The sequence below is a fragment of the Amia ocellicauda genome, chromosome 7 (assembly GCF_036373705.1).
Source record: "Amia ocellicauda isolate fAmiCal2 chromosome 7, fAmiCal2.hap1, whole genome shotgun sequence".
Lineage (NCBI taxonomy): Eukaryota > Metazoa > Chordata > Actinopteri > Amiiformes > Amiidae > Amia > Amia ocellicauda.
The window spans coordinates 48747703-48762457 of record NC_089856.1 but is presented as its reverse complement, the minus strand read 5'-3'; the positions used below and the strand labels follow the sequence as shown (position 1 = coordinate 48762457).

The 14755-nt window shown below is 49.9% G+C and overlaps 1 protein-coding gene across 2 annotated transcripts; it reads left to right on the top strand.

Moving 5' to 3' along the window:
- Positions 1-57: 57 nt before the first annotated feature.
- smc1a (structural maintenance of chromosomes 1A) lies at positions 58-12774 on the top strand. Of its 2 annotated transcripts, none has more exons than XM_066710137.1 (25): positions 58-421; positions 1265-1453; positions 1599-1711; positions 1943-2146; positions 2235-2473; positions 2767-3025; positions 3145-3285; positions 3419-3501; positions 3825-4032; positions 4380-4565; positions 4688-4867; positions 4988-5134; positions 5880-6017; positions 6160-6276; positions 6409-6515; positions 6610-6751; positions 7005-7150; positions 7428-7581; positions 8412-8510; positions 10041-10197; positions 10526-10680; positions 10831-10982; positions 11125-11194; positions 11315-11425; positions 11712-12774. In XM_066710137.1, the coding sequence occupies exons 1-25, from the start codon at positions 235-237 to the stop codon at positions 11790-11792; spliced, it is 3765 nt and encodes a 1254-aa protein (XP_066566234.1). In that variant the 5' UTR covers positions 58-234; the 3' UTR covers positions 11793-12774. The 2 variants fall into 2 exon arrangements, with proteins under 2 accessions (XP_066566234.1, XP_066566233.1); XM_066710136.1 differs by having other exon boundaries at positions 8400-8510.
- Positions 12775-14755: the final 1981 nt, after the last annotated feature.

The following is a 14755-nucleotide window of genomic DNA, read 5'->3' as shown; positions in this document are numbered from 1 at the left end:
TCAGACGTTCATTTTGTGTTTTGGTTCTCTGACGTCAACACGTCCATGCGTGGTCTCGCGAGGCTTGTGCGGTCTGTGTTTACTCCGGTTGCGCGCGCGCTCCGGGTCTGACCGAGACAACGAAAACACAATAAAAATAATAATCATAGTTTACACTTTGTATGTGTTTTAATATTAGTAAGTAATAACGTATTACCTCCTCTAAAGGGAGTAGTTTTGGGCGAGGAGGAGTGTATGATCGAGGGCGCTGTTTCTGAACTCTTTTTAACCGGGAATAAACATTTCGTCGCCTGTTGTTCGTTTGTTTTTAAAATGGGGTATTTGAAGTTGATAGAGATCGAGAACTTCAAGTCTTACAAAGGCCGGCAGATCATCGGCCCTTTCCACAAGTTCACGGCCATCATCGGACCCAACGGATCCGGTAAGAAAGCGCTTCTGTGGCGTCGGGGGGCGGCGGAAGCAGAGGGGCTGAGGGCGCGGGCAGAGCGGGCTGTGCACCTACTCGAGTACGGGGATTTAGGGCGCTCTTCCCGGGGAAGGCCTCGCCGTGTAAATATTGTTATGAATTGTGAAGTACATTTCGTTGTGACTGAAGCACTTGTTATTTTTGGTAGTAGTGCTTGTAGCCGCCGCAGCCGTATTTATGGGGCACTTTCAGTGATTTCTGTATTCAGGGCGGATAATGTTGAACACAGTTATATAGTAAAGCTGGGGGAGCTGTCAAAACGTCACCCCGAGTTTCTCCATACAGAGACTCCGCTGTAATGCGGTACATGAACTGCACTGTATTATTGCACTTTGTATTACTCTTACACGTTGTCTGCTAAGAAATAATAATAAATGAGACACGATGTACAGTTTATAGGTCACACACTATTGTATAGTATACGGGAAGGACAGTTGGGTATAGGAACTGCACTGCAGTTGTATAATCATCCATATAGGACCATGCAGAACACTACGATACAGTACTATACACTGCTGTACTTTAAACTGCAGTACAGTTCAGTATAAGGCTGTGAAATATAATACTGTAATATTCAGTACAAGAGGGTGGCTGAAACAGTACAATGCAAAGCTGTATGACCGAACAGTCGAATAAAATGTGAAATAAAACAGACTTTACGATTGTACAGATATTGTTACAAATGCATAGACATTTACAGAACTAATGTACCGGTCATATACATTCAGGGGTGGATACATTTTTTCTTTCCTAACACCTCTTCAATCCCTCTCCATCTCTCTCCCCCTCACTGTGCAGGGAAGTCTAACTTGATGGACGCCATCAGCTTCGTGCTGGCAGAGAAGACCAGTAACCTGCGTGTGAAGACACTGAAGGACCTGATCCACGGCGCCCCAGTGGGCAAGCCGGCGGCCAACCGAGCCTTCGTCAGCATGGTGTACCGGGAGGACAGCGGCGAGGACCGCTCCTTCACACGCATCATCATCGGTAACACACACTCTCACTCCCTCACTCCTACACCGCCCCTCTCTCCCTCTTTCTGTCCCCCACGCACCAGAACACGCCCCTCTCCTTCTCCCTCTCTCTCCCTCCCTCTCTCCATCCAGTTGATGTATGTTTGCCACCCCCGCAGGCTCGTCCTCTGAGTACCGCATCAACAGTAAGGTGGTGGGTCTGTCTGAGTACAGCGAGGAGCTGGAGAAGCTGGGGATCCTCATCAAGGCTAGGAACTTCCTCGTCTTCCAGGTACCCTGACTGTCCTGTGGTACTCTCTCACACACACACACACACACGACTGTAGTACTGCCCTATAATACACACACACTGTGACACTCACTCTCACACACTCTCTCTGTAATACACACATTTCCCTGTAGGACGTATCCACTCAACTGCACTATAAGACTGACTCCCAGCTGTAGTACTAATACTGCAGCAGTGAACACACAGCGCACTATAACCGCTGTCTCCCCCCAGGGCGCAGTGGAGTCCATCGCGATGAAGAACCCCAAGGAGCGCACGGCGCTGTTCGAGGAGATCTCGCGCTCGGGGGAGCTGGCGCAGGAGTATGACAAGCGCAAGAAGGAGATGGTGAAGGCGGAGGAGGACACACAGTTCAACTACCACCGCAAGAAGAACATCGCCGCTGAGCGCAAGGAGGCCAAGCAGGAGAAGGAGGAGGTGAGGGCTGAGGGCAACACACTGTACTACACATTGATACACAACCTACTGCACTGCAATACCGTAATACACTGTACTACCCCCCCAGGCGGAGAGGTACCAGCGGCTGAAGGACGAGGTGGTGCGCGCCAACGTGCAACTGCAGCTCTTCAAGCTGTACCACAACGAGGCGGAGATCGACAAGCTGAACCGCGAGCTGGGCCAGCGCAACCGCGACATCGACAAGGATCGCCGGCGCATGGACCGCGTGGAAGAGGAGCTGAAGGACAAGAAGAAGGAGCTGGGCCGCATGATGAGGGACCAGCAGACCGTGGAGAAGGAGATCAAGTGAGCGGGACTTGGACAGAGGGACACGAACACACAGAGAGCAGGACAGAGACACCGAGAGACAGACAGAGTGACAGAGACGAGTGAGAGAGATGTGGACAGAGGGGCACAGACACAGAGAGACAGACAAGTGAGCGAGACATGGACGGGGAGACAAACAGAATTATAGAGACTGAGACACAGATGGATACAGACAGTCACAGTAACTCGCATCAACCCCGATCTCTATCAATGTAGCAATAACTGATGTCAAGCCCTCTCTCTCTCTCTCCTCCCTCTCTCCCCCTCTCCAGGGAGAAGGACGCCGAGCTGAACCAGAAGCGGCCGCAGTACATAAAGGCGAAGGAGAACACCGCCCACAAGATCAAGAAGTTGGAGGCGGCGCGCAAGTCCCTGCAGAACGCGCAGAAGCAGTACAAGAAGCGCAAGGCGGACATGGAGGAGCTGGACCGCGAGATGGGCGCGGTGGAGATGGCCAAGCAGGAGTTCGAGGAGCGCATGGAGGAGGAGGCGCAGAGCCAGGGCCAGGACCTCACCCTGGAGGAGAACCAGGTGCGCGAGGTGCCGTGTCATCACATCATCCCACACGTGTGCTGTCGCACGGCAGTGTGTTTAATGCCACCCTCTCTCTCCCTCCCCTCCTCCGTCTCTCCCTCTCTCTCGGTCGCCAGGTGAAGCAGTACCACCGGCTGAAGGAGGAGGCCAGCAAGAGGGCGGCAACGCTAGCGCAGGAGCTGGAGAAGTTCAACAGGGACCAGAAGGCAGACCAAGACCGACTGGACCTGGAGGAGCGCAAGAAAGTGGAGACAGAGGTAGAGAGAGGGAGAGGGAGTGGTGTATGGTGCTGGAGAGGCAGGAGGGGAGAGGAGTATGGTGGACAGACAGACAGACAGAGGGAGAGAGGTAGGCGAGTGAAGGGTGACGGTGTGTGTCTGTGTGTCTCAGGCCAAGATCAAGCAGAAGATCCGTGAGATCGAGGAGAACCAGAAGCGCATTGAGAAACTGGAGGATTACATCACCACCAGCAGGTACTGTACTATACACACTACACAAACACTCAAACACACACTGCATCACTACCAACAGGTCACTATACTGTACTACACACACACTACACACTACACGCGCACACACACACACTACATCACCACCAGCAGGTCACTATACTGTACTACACACACGCTACACACACACACACACACACACACTACATCACCACCAGCAGGTCACTATACTGTACTACACCACCACACCACCACCAGCAGGTACTGTACTACACACACGCTACACACACAGTCACACACACACACACTGAATGACTCCTCTCCTCTCTCCTCTCCTCCCCTCTCAGGCAGTCTCTGGATGAGCAGAAGCGCCTGGAGGAGGAGCTGACCGAGGAGGTTGAACAGGCCAAGCGGCGCATCGACGAGATCAACACCGAGCTCAACCAGGTGATGGAGCAGCTGGGCGACGCGCGCATCGACCGCCAGGAGAACAGCCGGCAGCAGCGCAAGGCCGAGATCATGGAGAGCATCAAGAGGCTGTACCCCGGATCAGTGGTGAGAGGGAGGGATAGAGAGGCTGTAACCCCGGGTCAGTGGTGGGAGGGATGGAGAGGGAGAGACTACCTGGAATCAGTGGAAAGAGGGAGGGAGAGAGAGGGATAGAGAGACTAACTGGGATCAGTGGTGAGAGGGATAGAGAGACTGTACCTGGAATCAGTGGTTAGATGGGCAGGGAAAGAGACGTGTACTGAGGGTACAAATCGGGACCGAGAGTGATAGATTGAGGGCGAGATGATGTCTCTATAGCTTTGTGTGTGAGTGTTGACCTCTACTCTCTCTCTCTCTCTCCACCCCCTCTCTCTCTCTCTTTCTCTCTCTCTCTCCCTCCCTCCCCCCCTCAGTACGGCCGGCTCATTGACCTGTGCCAGCCCACTCAGAAGAAGTACCAGATCGCCGTGACCAAGGTTCTGGGCAAGAACATGGATGCCATCATCGTGGACTCTGAGAAGACGGGCCGGGACTGCATCCAGTACATCAAGGAGCAGCGTGGCGAGCCCGAGACCTTCCTGCCCCTGGACTACCTGGAGGTAGGGCTCTGCCCCCCACCGCTGTTCCTGCTCCCTTAATTGATTTCCCTTTGCTGTTTGTCAACAGTATTAAAACTCATCTCCCTCTTCCTCCTCTCCACCTCCCCCTCTCCCACCCGCAGGTGAAGCCCACGGATGAGAAGCTGCGTGAGCTGCGGGGGGCCAAGCTGGTGATCGACGTGATCCGCTACGAGCCGCCGCACATCAAGAAAGCACTGCAGTACGCCTGCGGCAACGCGCTGGTCTGCGAGAACGTGGAGGACGCGCGACGCATCGCCTTCGGGGGCCCCCACCGCCACAAGGTACACGCCATTATACACACACACACACACACACACACACACACACACACACACACACACACACACACACACACACACACACACACACACACACTCTAACACTGCCCCTCTCTGTGTCAGACGGTGGCTCTGGATGGGACCCTGTTCCAGAAGTCGGGGGTGATCTCAGGGGGCGCGAGCGACCTGAAGGCCAAGGCGCGGCGCTGGGACGAGAAGGCCGTGGACAAGCTGAAGGACAAGAAGGAGAAGCTGACCGAGGAGCTCAAGGTAAGGGCCGGCCCACCTGGACAGGCACCCCTCGGCACTGTGCATCATTGCAGGTGTGTGTTGTTGTCGCCCCTCTGACAGGTTGAGACGAAGTGCGAATCCAAATTTTTTGTCGAACTTTGTTTTTGTTTTTGTTTTTTTTGCAACACACATGAAGCCAGTACCTAATTCAGGCAGGATGGTCCAGATTTTAGTCTCGGCTGTGTTTGGACCGAACAGACCTGTTCCCAAGTAAACGGTCGTTTCGGCCGAGATTGATTCTGCAAAAATATTTTGTTGGTGAATACTCTTTAAACAGATTATTTTATGTTAACATCGTTATCAGATACATTATTAATTTATTGGGAAATCTGTTTGCTAGTGCTGTACAGACCTGCTGCATATTGTGGTAACAGAAGCCCCAGACAGTCGAGCACAGAGCGATCGTATCTCAGTGGCTGGTTGGACAGGACAGCGCACGGCAGCCGAGTTTCACAGTCGGATGACTCTCACAGTTGTTACAGTTTTAAGAGTGTAATAAAAGTGCCTCATTACATGCAATCTTAGGACCATGAGCGATGTTTATTGTCATTTAAATTAAATACATTGTTAATTTCACATTTTATCAAAACTGTATCAAAATGATTTTACTTTAATACTAGCAAATAAAAAATGCCCCTCAGCCTACAACTACACTGTCTGTGCGTGTGCAAGTATGTTATTGTACCTCCTCTGACACTGTGTGTGTGTGTTGTGTGTGTTTCAGGAGCAGATGAAGGCGAAGAGGAAGGAGGCCGAGCTGAGGCAGGTCCAGTCTCAGGCCCACGGGCTACAGATGCGCCTCAAGTACTCCCAGAGCGACCTGGAGCAGACCAAGACCCGCCACCTGTCCCTCAACATGCAGGTCCGACTGACGGCCGCCCTGCAACCGCTACACTGTCCCTCCCTCCCTCCCTCTCCTTCTCCATCGCCCTCTCACTGTGGCTCAGCACAGCCAGGTCAGACTAACCACCACGCTGACCCTCTGTCTCTCCCACTCCCTGCAGGAGAAGTCTAAGCTGGAGAGTGAGCTGGCAAATTTCAGCCCACGCATCAACGACATCAAGAGGATCATTCAATCACGCGAGAGGGAGATGAAGGAGCTGAGGGACCGCATGAACCTGGTACACACACACACACACACACACAATGATGTGTCTCCAAACACAATCATACAGTTAAACACGCGTGAATATGCTTCAGACTGCTGCTGAGGGTGTGAGTGGTGTTAACCCCGTGTGTGCGGTGTGTCCCAGGTGGAGGACGAGGTGTTCGTGGAATTCTGCAAGGAGATCGGCGTCAGGAACATCCGCGAGTTTGAGGAGGAGAAGGTCAAGAGGCAGAACGAGATCGCAAAGAAGCGGTCAGTCCGTCCGTCCGTCCATCCACTGGGTCAGTGATCTACAACTCAGAGTGAAACCAGCATAATGAGTCCCCTGTCCCTCCCTGTCCCTCAGACTGGAGTTTGAGACCCAGAAGACCCGGCTGGGGATCCAGCTGGACTATGAGAAGAACCAGCTGAAGGAGGACCAGGAGAAGGTGCAGATGTGGGAGCAGACGGTGCGCAAGGACGAGAGCGAGATCGAGCGCCTCAAGAAGGTACTTAACACCCCTTAATGAGCCCTTGTTAGGGGGCCCTCAAGTGCCTTCAGAGATCATGAGCTCCTTAACGAGCCCTCGTTAGTAAACACAAACCGAGGTCAACGACTGATCGCTATCTGTCTGTGATGCCCTGTGAACTCTTCAGTTCTTATTGGAGGATGGAGTTCCACAGTGTTGCCACAGCACTGACACGCACTCCCTCTTCCTCTTTTCCTCCACTAACTGCATCCCTCCCTCCCTCTCTCTGCAGGAGGAGCAGAGGCACATGAAGATCATCGATGAGACGATGGCCCAGCTGCAGGACCTGAAGAACCAGCACCTCACCAAGAAGTCCGAGGTCAACGATAAGAACCACGAGATGGAGGAGATCCGCAAGAAACTGGGCGGCGCCAACAAGTGAGAGGGAGAGACGCACATACTCGCTCACACACGCACAACCCGCCTGGCCACAAATCTGTGGCACCCGGCCAGACAAATGTGTGATCGCCAAAAAAAACATCAACAACATCATCAACAAAAAAACACAACAAAAAGAAACTTTAAAGCCGAAGCGCACATGCTGTGTCCCCCGCTCTCCAAAGACACTTCAGTATCAGACTGCCATGCCTGTGTGTGCACGTGTGTCAGTGTGGGTATGTGTGTGTGTGACAGGGCTGTGTTGTGTTGTTGACAGGGAGATGACCCAGCTGCAGAAGGAGGTGACGGCCATCGAGACGAAGCTGGAGCAGAAGCGCAGTGACAGACACAACCTGCTGCAGGCCTGCAAGATGCAGGACATCAAACTGCCCCTGAAGTCCGGCACCATGGAAGACATCAGCCAGGAGGAGGTAACCTGTACACTCTGTACACACCGCACTACACTCTGTACACACCGCACTACACTCTGTACACACTGCACTACACATTGTGCACACTATACTATACACTCTGTACACACCGCACTACACACTATACACTCTGTACACACTGTACACCCTGTACACACCGCACTACACACACTACACACTATACTACACTCAGTACACACCACACTACGCTCTGTACACACTATGCTGTACACTCTGTACACACCACACTATATGCACTGTACACACCTCACTACACACTGTACACAGTATATTGTACACACCACTCTACACACTACACTCTGTACACACTACGCTATACACTCTGTATACACTGTACACACCACACTACACTCTGTACACAATATACTGTACACGCCACTCTGTACATACTGCACTACACTCTGTACACACCACACTGTACACTCTACACACTACACTGTACACAATATACTGTACACACCACACTCTGTATACACTACACTGGACACTGTACACACTACACTGTACACTCTGTACACAATATACTGTACACACCACACTACACTCTGTACACAATATACTGTACACACTGCACTCTTTACACACTACACTCTTTACACACTAAACTGTACACTCCGTACACACTACACACTGCCTCTCAGTGGTCACTATGGATTCTCCTGCAGTCTGCCCTGCATTGTAGACCTCTGGTGCTATTGAACCCCTGTTGTCTCCTCCCTCGTTCGCTCTCCTTCCCCCCCGCCCCCTCTCTCTCTCTCTCTCTCTCTCGGTCCCCCGCTCTTCTGGCTCTCTCTCAGGGAGGCTCTCAGGCGGAGGAGTCAGTCAGCAGTCAGAAGACGTCCAGCACAGTGCTGGCCAAGGAGGCCCTGATAGAGATTGACTACAGCAACCTGTCCGAGGACCTCAAGGTACACAGAGTCTCTCTGTCCACTGCCTCAACCTGGCCTCGGTCTCTGCATGTGTGCGTTATGCCCCCCGGTCTCATTGTGCAATGTGTGCAGGGTTCCCGCGGCTCCTTAAAAGGTCTTAAAATAAAATGTACCGTAAATTTGCTGTAGGTATTAAATTTGCAGATGCTGCGTTTAAGGCTGATGGGAAAATTGTCACGCAGTGGCACGGTAGGTAAAACATCTAATTAGTGTTTATATGATTGTACGACTTAGGCGGATCTGCCCAAAATTCGGGTATCGATTACAAAGTATTAATTATCTGTTAAATAATTTGAGATAAAGACATGCACTGTTTTTAGCTGCGTAGCTGAGATTCTGCTGAAAAGAACCATGTGCGGTGTGTTTACATCGCGTACTTCCTGGTTTTAGAAATTCAATGCGCAGTGCAGCACATGGGGCTGGAGTTGCCCAATGGAGAGGATGTTACTATGTGTGCCTTGGAAATCTGCCTTTACTAGCCAAACCAATAAAACCCTGTCTCAGCAGCTGATCAGTGTCGGGTTACAGACCGAGCAGCGCCAGAGGGGGGGGGCTTATAGAATTCAGCTCATATCTCAGCTATTATAGATGCTACTGCTATATATGTGGTATCTATGGATTCAGATCAGCTTCGGCTATGCAAGTGTTATGTACTTATAATACAGTATATATTATTATATTATATATAAGTGGAAAATATGCAACAAAGTAAAAAAAGAAACAGAATTAGATTTTTTTTCCAGCAATGGAAAACAGAAGCTGATCAAGATTGTGAGGTCAGCAGAATATATAACAAGACCCCCTGGCATGCCAGGTGCACCTCTGCCACTCAATAACTCAGGGAAAATAGGATCTCAATGTTCTCCTGGGTCAGTTTGCAAAAAAGGTGCATTATTTCAGTGTTATGTATATAGTTTATTGAAATACAATGCATATTTCAATACCTAAGGCTTTGAAGAGTATGTTCTAAGTGTCAAAACTGTTCACTGTTACTGTGTGGGGTGTGAAATCAATAATAATAATTTAAAAAATATATATATTTTTTTTGTATTGCACATTGTTCACTCAAATACTGTCTTATAAGTACATTATGCATGCAAAATGCATTTAGCAGAGGTTGTTCTGAAGAAATATATATAAAACACTGGTTTATAAGCAAATGCATATTGTTTATCAGCTAGAATGTAAAAGTGTTAAAAACGGGAAGTATTAGACAATGAGAGACTCCGCCATTAAAATAAGTTTTACGTTTGCGTTATGTTAGCTAGCTACAGACGTTGACGTCTGGTTGCGTGTCATCTTTTCGTTGTTTAGACATTTTTGGGGTCTTAAATTATATTTGTTAAGGTCTTAAAAAGGTCTTAAAAAGGTCTTAAAAAGCATTGAATTTGACTTTAAAAATGGTGCAAGAACCCTGTGTGTGTTACGCCCCTCTGTGTCATTGCGCAGAGTGTGTGTGTGTGTTACGCCTCTTGGTCTCAGTGTGTGTGTGTGCGTTACGCCCCTCAGGACGCACAGGCGGAGGACGAGATCCGTGCAGAGATGAACACACTGCAGCAGCGGCTTAACGAGCAGCAGAGCATCCTGCAGCGCATCAGCGCCCCCAACATGAAGGCCATGGAGAAGCTGGAGAGCGTGAGGGACAAGTTCCAGGAGACCAGCGATGGTGAGGGAGAGAGCGAGAAGTTCTAGGAGACCAGTGATGGTGTGGGAGGGAGGGAGAAAGGGAGGCACAAGTTCCAGGTGACCAGCAACGGTGAGGGAGAGGGAGGGAGGGAGGCAACGGGAAAAGCCTGAATGAAAAGACACTTGTCATTGTGTGCGCTAACTATGTTATTTTATCCACTGTTCCTACTCCTCTCTCTTCCTCTGTGCTCCTCCTCACCTCTCCTTTTCTCTCACTCTGTATCCTCCTCCCCGTTTCTCTCTCTCTCTCTCCCTGTATCCCCTTGCTCTTTTCTCTCGCTCTGTATCCTCCTCCCCCTCCCCGGCAGAGTTCGAGGCGGCGAGGAAGCGGGCCAAGAAGGCCAAGCAGGCGTTTGAGCAGATCAAGAAGGAGCGATTCGACCGCTTCAACGCCTGCTTCGAGTCTGTGGCCACCAACATCGATGAAATCTACAAGGCCCTGTCCAGGAACAGCAGCGCACAGGTACTCACACACTAGACACACTATTCACCAACATTGACGAGATCTACAAGGCCCTGTCCAGGAACAGCAGCGCACAGGTACTCACACACTACCGTTTTATGCACACTTACTGACCCGCTCTCTCTCTCGCCCTCTCTCTCTCTCTCCCAGGCGTTTTTGGGCCCGGAGAACCCAGAGGAGCCCTACCTGGACGGGATCAACTATAACTGTGTGGCTCCAGGCAAGAGGTTCCGGCCCATGGACAACCTGTCGGGGGGGGAGAAGACAGTGGCCGCCCTGGCCCTGCTGTTCGCCATCCACAGGTAAGAGAGGGGTGACTGGCTGCTCTGGCAATAGAGAGAGAGAGAGAGAGAGAGAGAGAAGTGGGGGGGGGAGGGGGAGAGGGAGAGGAGAGTGGTGCAGCCCTGACGCTATCCATCCTGTCTCATGTCTCTCTCCTCTCAGCTACAAACCAGCGCCTTTCTTTGTGCTGGATGAGATTGATGCCGCCCTCGACAACACCAACATCGGGAAGGTAGGCAACTGTGTGCACGTGTGTGTATGTATGTGCATGTGTGTATGCCTGCGTGTGTGTGTATATTTGTTTGTGTGTATTTGTGTGCTGCCCCGCTGTAATGCCCATGGCGTCCTGCAGGTGGCGAACTACATCAAGGACCAGTCGGTGCTGAACTTCCAGGCCATCGTCATCTCCCTGAAGGAGGAGTTCTACACCAAGGCAGACTCTCTGATCGGGGTCTACCCTGAGGTCAGTGTGTGCACGCACTACACAAACACACACTGTATATACATACACTACACATACACTGAATACTGACTCTGTGATCGGGGTCTACCCTGAGGTCAGTGTGCACACACACACTGCACACGCACACACTGTACGCACACAGTGCACCCTGTATAAACACACACTCTACTCTGTATATACACCCCATGCACTGTGTAACCAGATACTACACACTATTAATGGAGTTTCAAAATACACACTATGATTGTGCACATCTGTCACTAACACACTGACTCTCTCTCCACAGCAAGGGGACTGTGTCATCAGTAAAGTGCTGACCTTTGACCTCTCCCAGTACCCTGACGCCAACCCCAATCCCAACGAGTAGAGTGAGTGTAGAGGAGGAGGAGGAGGAGGAGAGCGAGAGAGAGAGAACCATATTCCTACAGACTGCTCTCTCTCTAGACTAGTGGGTGGGGCTCCGGTCAGACAGGCGCTCAGCCGGGCAGCTCTCAGTGTCTGTCTGTCTTTCCGTCTGTGTTTGTATTGACCAGACACGGCAGGTCTGGCTGTGCCCCCCCACACTGCACAGAGGGGCAGCGGTCTGAGGACGGCAGCGGCTCCACCACACAGCCCCCGCCAGACTCTGACACGGCTGTTTTATTGTGAATGGGTATTTCTATAGAGAGTTTCTGTGTTCTGAGCATCTGCTGTGTGAGTGACCCATGTGAGTGAGTTCAGTCACTCAAACTCTTCCAGAGTCCCCCACTGCTCTATACCAGACTGACTCTCTCACACACACACAGGCAGGGGTCCTACTGCAGTGACGGCACCCCCCAGGGCAGAGAGAGTGTTAAGCGGAGTTGTGCCCCCTAGCCCTGTTCCTGACAGTGTGGTGGTGTGGGGGGTGCAGCACTGTCGGGAGTCTCAGCGGTCTGTGTGTCTCAGCAGCCGCTCCACTCTGCAAGACATCTTCTATTTTATCTTTCTGCTTTGTTTTTTATCTGTATTGCTGTTGACATTGTTTTAAATCTGTTTATTGCTCTGAAGTTTAAAAAACGAGTCATTCATCAGCTTTGATGGTTATTATTCTATGCTGTTCCGTGTGAGACACTGAGCATCTCTAATGGACAGAGTGCGATACAGGGAGAGGGATGGGAAGAGAGGAGGAGAGGGTGGGACGGGCGTGGGGGCCACACTGTCACTGTTTTATTTTTTCTTGTTTCCCTGTTCAGTGTTGCAGCTGCGGCTCCTGCTGCTCTGGGCTGTTGTCTCTGTTGTCCTGTGTTCGATACAAGCCTGTCCCCTTTTTACTCTACTTTCTGAGGAGTGAAACGAGGATCATTCGAATAATAAAGCTGGAAAACTGACTCCCATCTGTGATTTATTTCTGTCAGGACTGTTCCTGAGAAGCAGTGGAGTGGAAAGCATAGGGCAGTGTTTATTGCCAAGGGTGTCAATCAGCCCTGTGTCTGCAGTCCAGTCTGAGCTTCAGGCACAGAGATGCCTTTCACCACTGCAGCCCTGTGTATTATAGTCTGTTCTGTGATGTGTATTGAACTCATTGAGCAGTGGGATGTGTTTGATGGCGGTTGAACCCTGATCTGTGTGCAAAGTAGCACAAGTTATGATTCTAGCTGCCTGAGCTGGGGTACTGTGACCCGCAACACTTCATCCGTGTGAATGAGTGAAGCGTTAAAGAACGGCTCTAATTCATTTGCTGTTTGTCATGGGAATAATCAGAACAGGAAGAGACGCTGATCGCGAGTAAAGCTGAGACGTGCTGACGGGTACAGCCCTCCATTGTGAGTATCTGCCTCATCCCTGCTGTGTGTAGTAGTAGGGCTCACTTTAGTACACACACCGTGGGGTCAGGGGTTGAGTATAAAGCACTCGGTTTGTCTAATCCTGTTGTCACCAACCTCTCGGAGCTCATCCTCTCCTCTGCCACCGCAGTGTCCCCGCTTCTGCTGTGTTACCCGCCCCGGCCCTAAGATGGCGCCCTTTGCATGGACCTTGGCATTTTTTTTTTTTACTTGGCATTGACAGTGCATTACTCCTGATTAAAAGAGTAATGTATTCAATTATTATTGAAGATAAACAGGGAGTTACTAGCAATGAAAATACTCAACAAAATGATATCCCTTGGATTATGATCAGTATGAAGAAAAGTATAAGCTCCTGGCCATTTAGGGTTTGTTATATGACATAACTACCCATGTTGTAGTTATCCTTTAGCACCCATTAGCATGGACTTAACTGTAAAAGGATATTACAGTCAGTGACACTGGAGCAGTCACTTAAATAAATCTAGAGCAATCACTCAATTATAGTCTAGAGCAGTCACTTAAATAGAGTCTAGATCAGTCACTCAATCAGAGTCTAGAGGAGTCACTCAATCAGAGTCTAGATGAGTCACTCAATTACAGTCTAGATCAGTCACTCAGTCAGAGTTTAGAGGAGTCACTCAATCAGAGTCTAGATGAGTCACTCAATCAGTCTAATGGAGTCACTCAATTACAGTATAGATCAGTCACTCAATCAGAGTTTAGAGGAGTCACTCAATTACAGTCTAGATCAGTCAATCAGAGTCTAGAGGAGTCACTCAATCAGAGTTTAGAGGAGTCACTCAATTAGAGTCTAGATCAGTCACTCAATCAGAGTTTAGAGGAGTCACTCAATTACAGTCTAGATCAGTCAATCAGAATCTAGAGGAGTCACTCAATCAGAGTTTAGAGGAGTCACTCAATTACAGTCTAGATCAGTCACTCAATCAGAGTTTAGAGGAGTCACTCAATTACAGTCTAGATCAGTCAATCAGAATCTAGAGGAGTCACTCAATCAGAGTTTAGAGGAGTCACTCAATTACAGTCTAGATCAGTCAATCAGTCTAGAGGAGTCACTCAATTACAGTCTAGATCAGTCACTCAATCAGAGTTTAGAGGAGTCACTCAATTACAGTCTAGATCAGTCACTCAATCAGAGTTTAGAGGAGTCACTCAATTACAGTCTAGATCAGTCACTCAATCAGAGTTTAGAGGAGTCACTCAATTACAGTCTAGATCAGTCACTCAATCAGAGTCTAGAGGAGTCACTCAATTACAGTCTAGATCAGTCACTCAATCAGAGTCTAGATGAGTCACTCAATCAGAGTTTAGAGGAGTCACTCAATTACAGTCTAGATCAGTCACTCAATCAGAGTCTAGATGAGTCACTCAATCAGAGTTTAGAGGAGTCACTCAATTACAGTCTAGATCAGTCACTCAATCAGTTTAGAGGAGTCACTCAATTACAGTCTAGATCAGTCACTCAATCAGAGTCTAGAGTCACTCAATTAGTCTAGATCAGTCA

Bases quoted from the DNA above. Each gene is read 5' to 3' on its own strand.
- smc1a (XM_066710136.1), top strand. From the start codon at position 235: ATGATCGAGGGCGCTGTTTCTGAACTCTTTTTAACCGGGAATAAACAT. The intron at 1,454-1,598 runs GTAACACACACT...CCACCCCCGCAG, and splicing joins CTTCACACGCATCATCATCG to GCTCGTCCTCTGAGTACCGC. The intron at 1,712-1,942 runs GTACCCTGACTG...GTCTCCCCCCAG, and splicing joins GGAACTTCCTCGTCTTCCAG to GGCGCAGTGGAGTCCATCGC.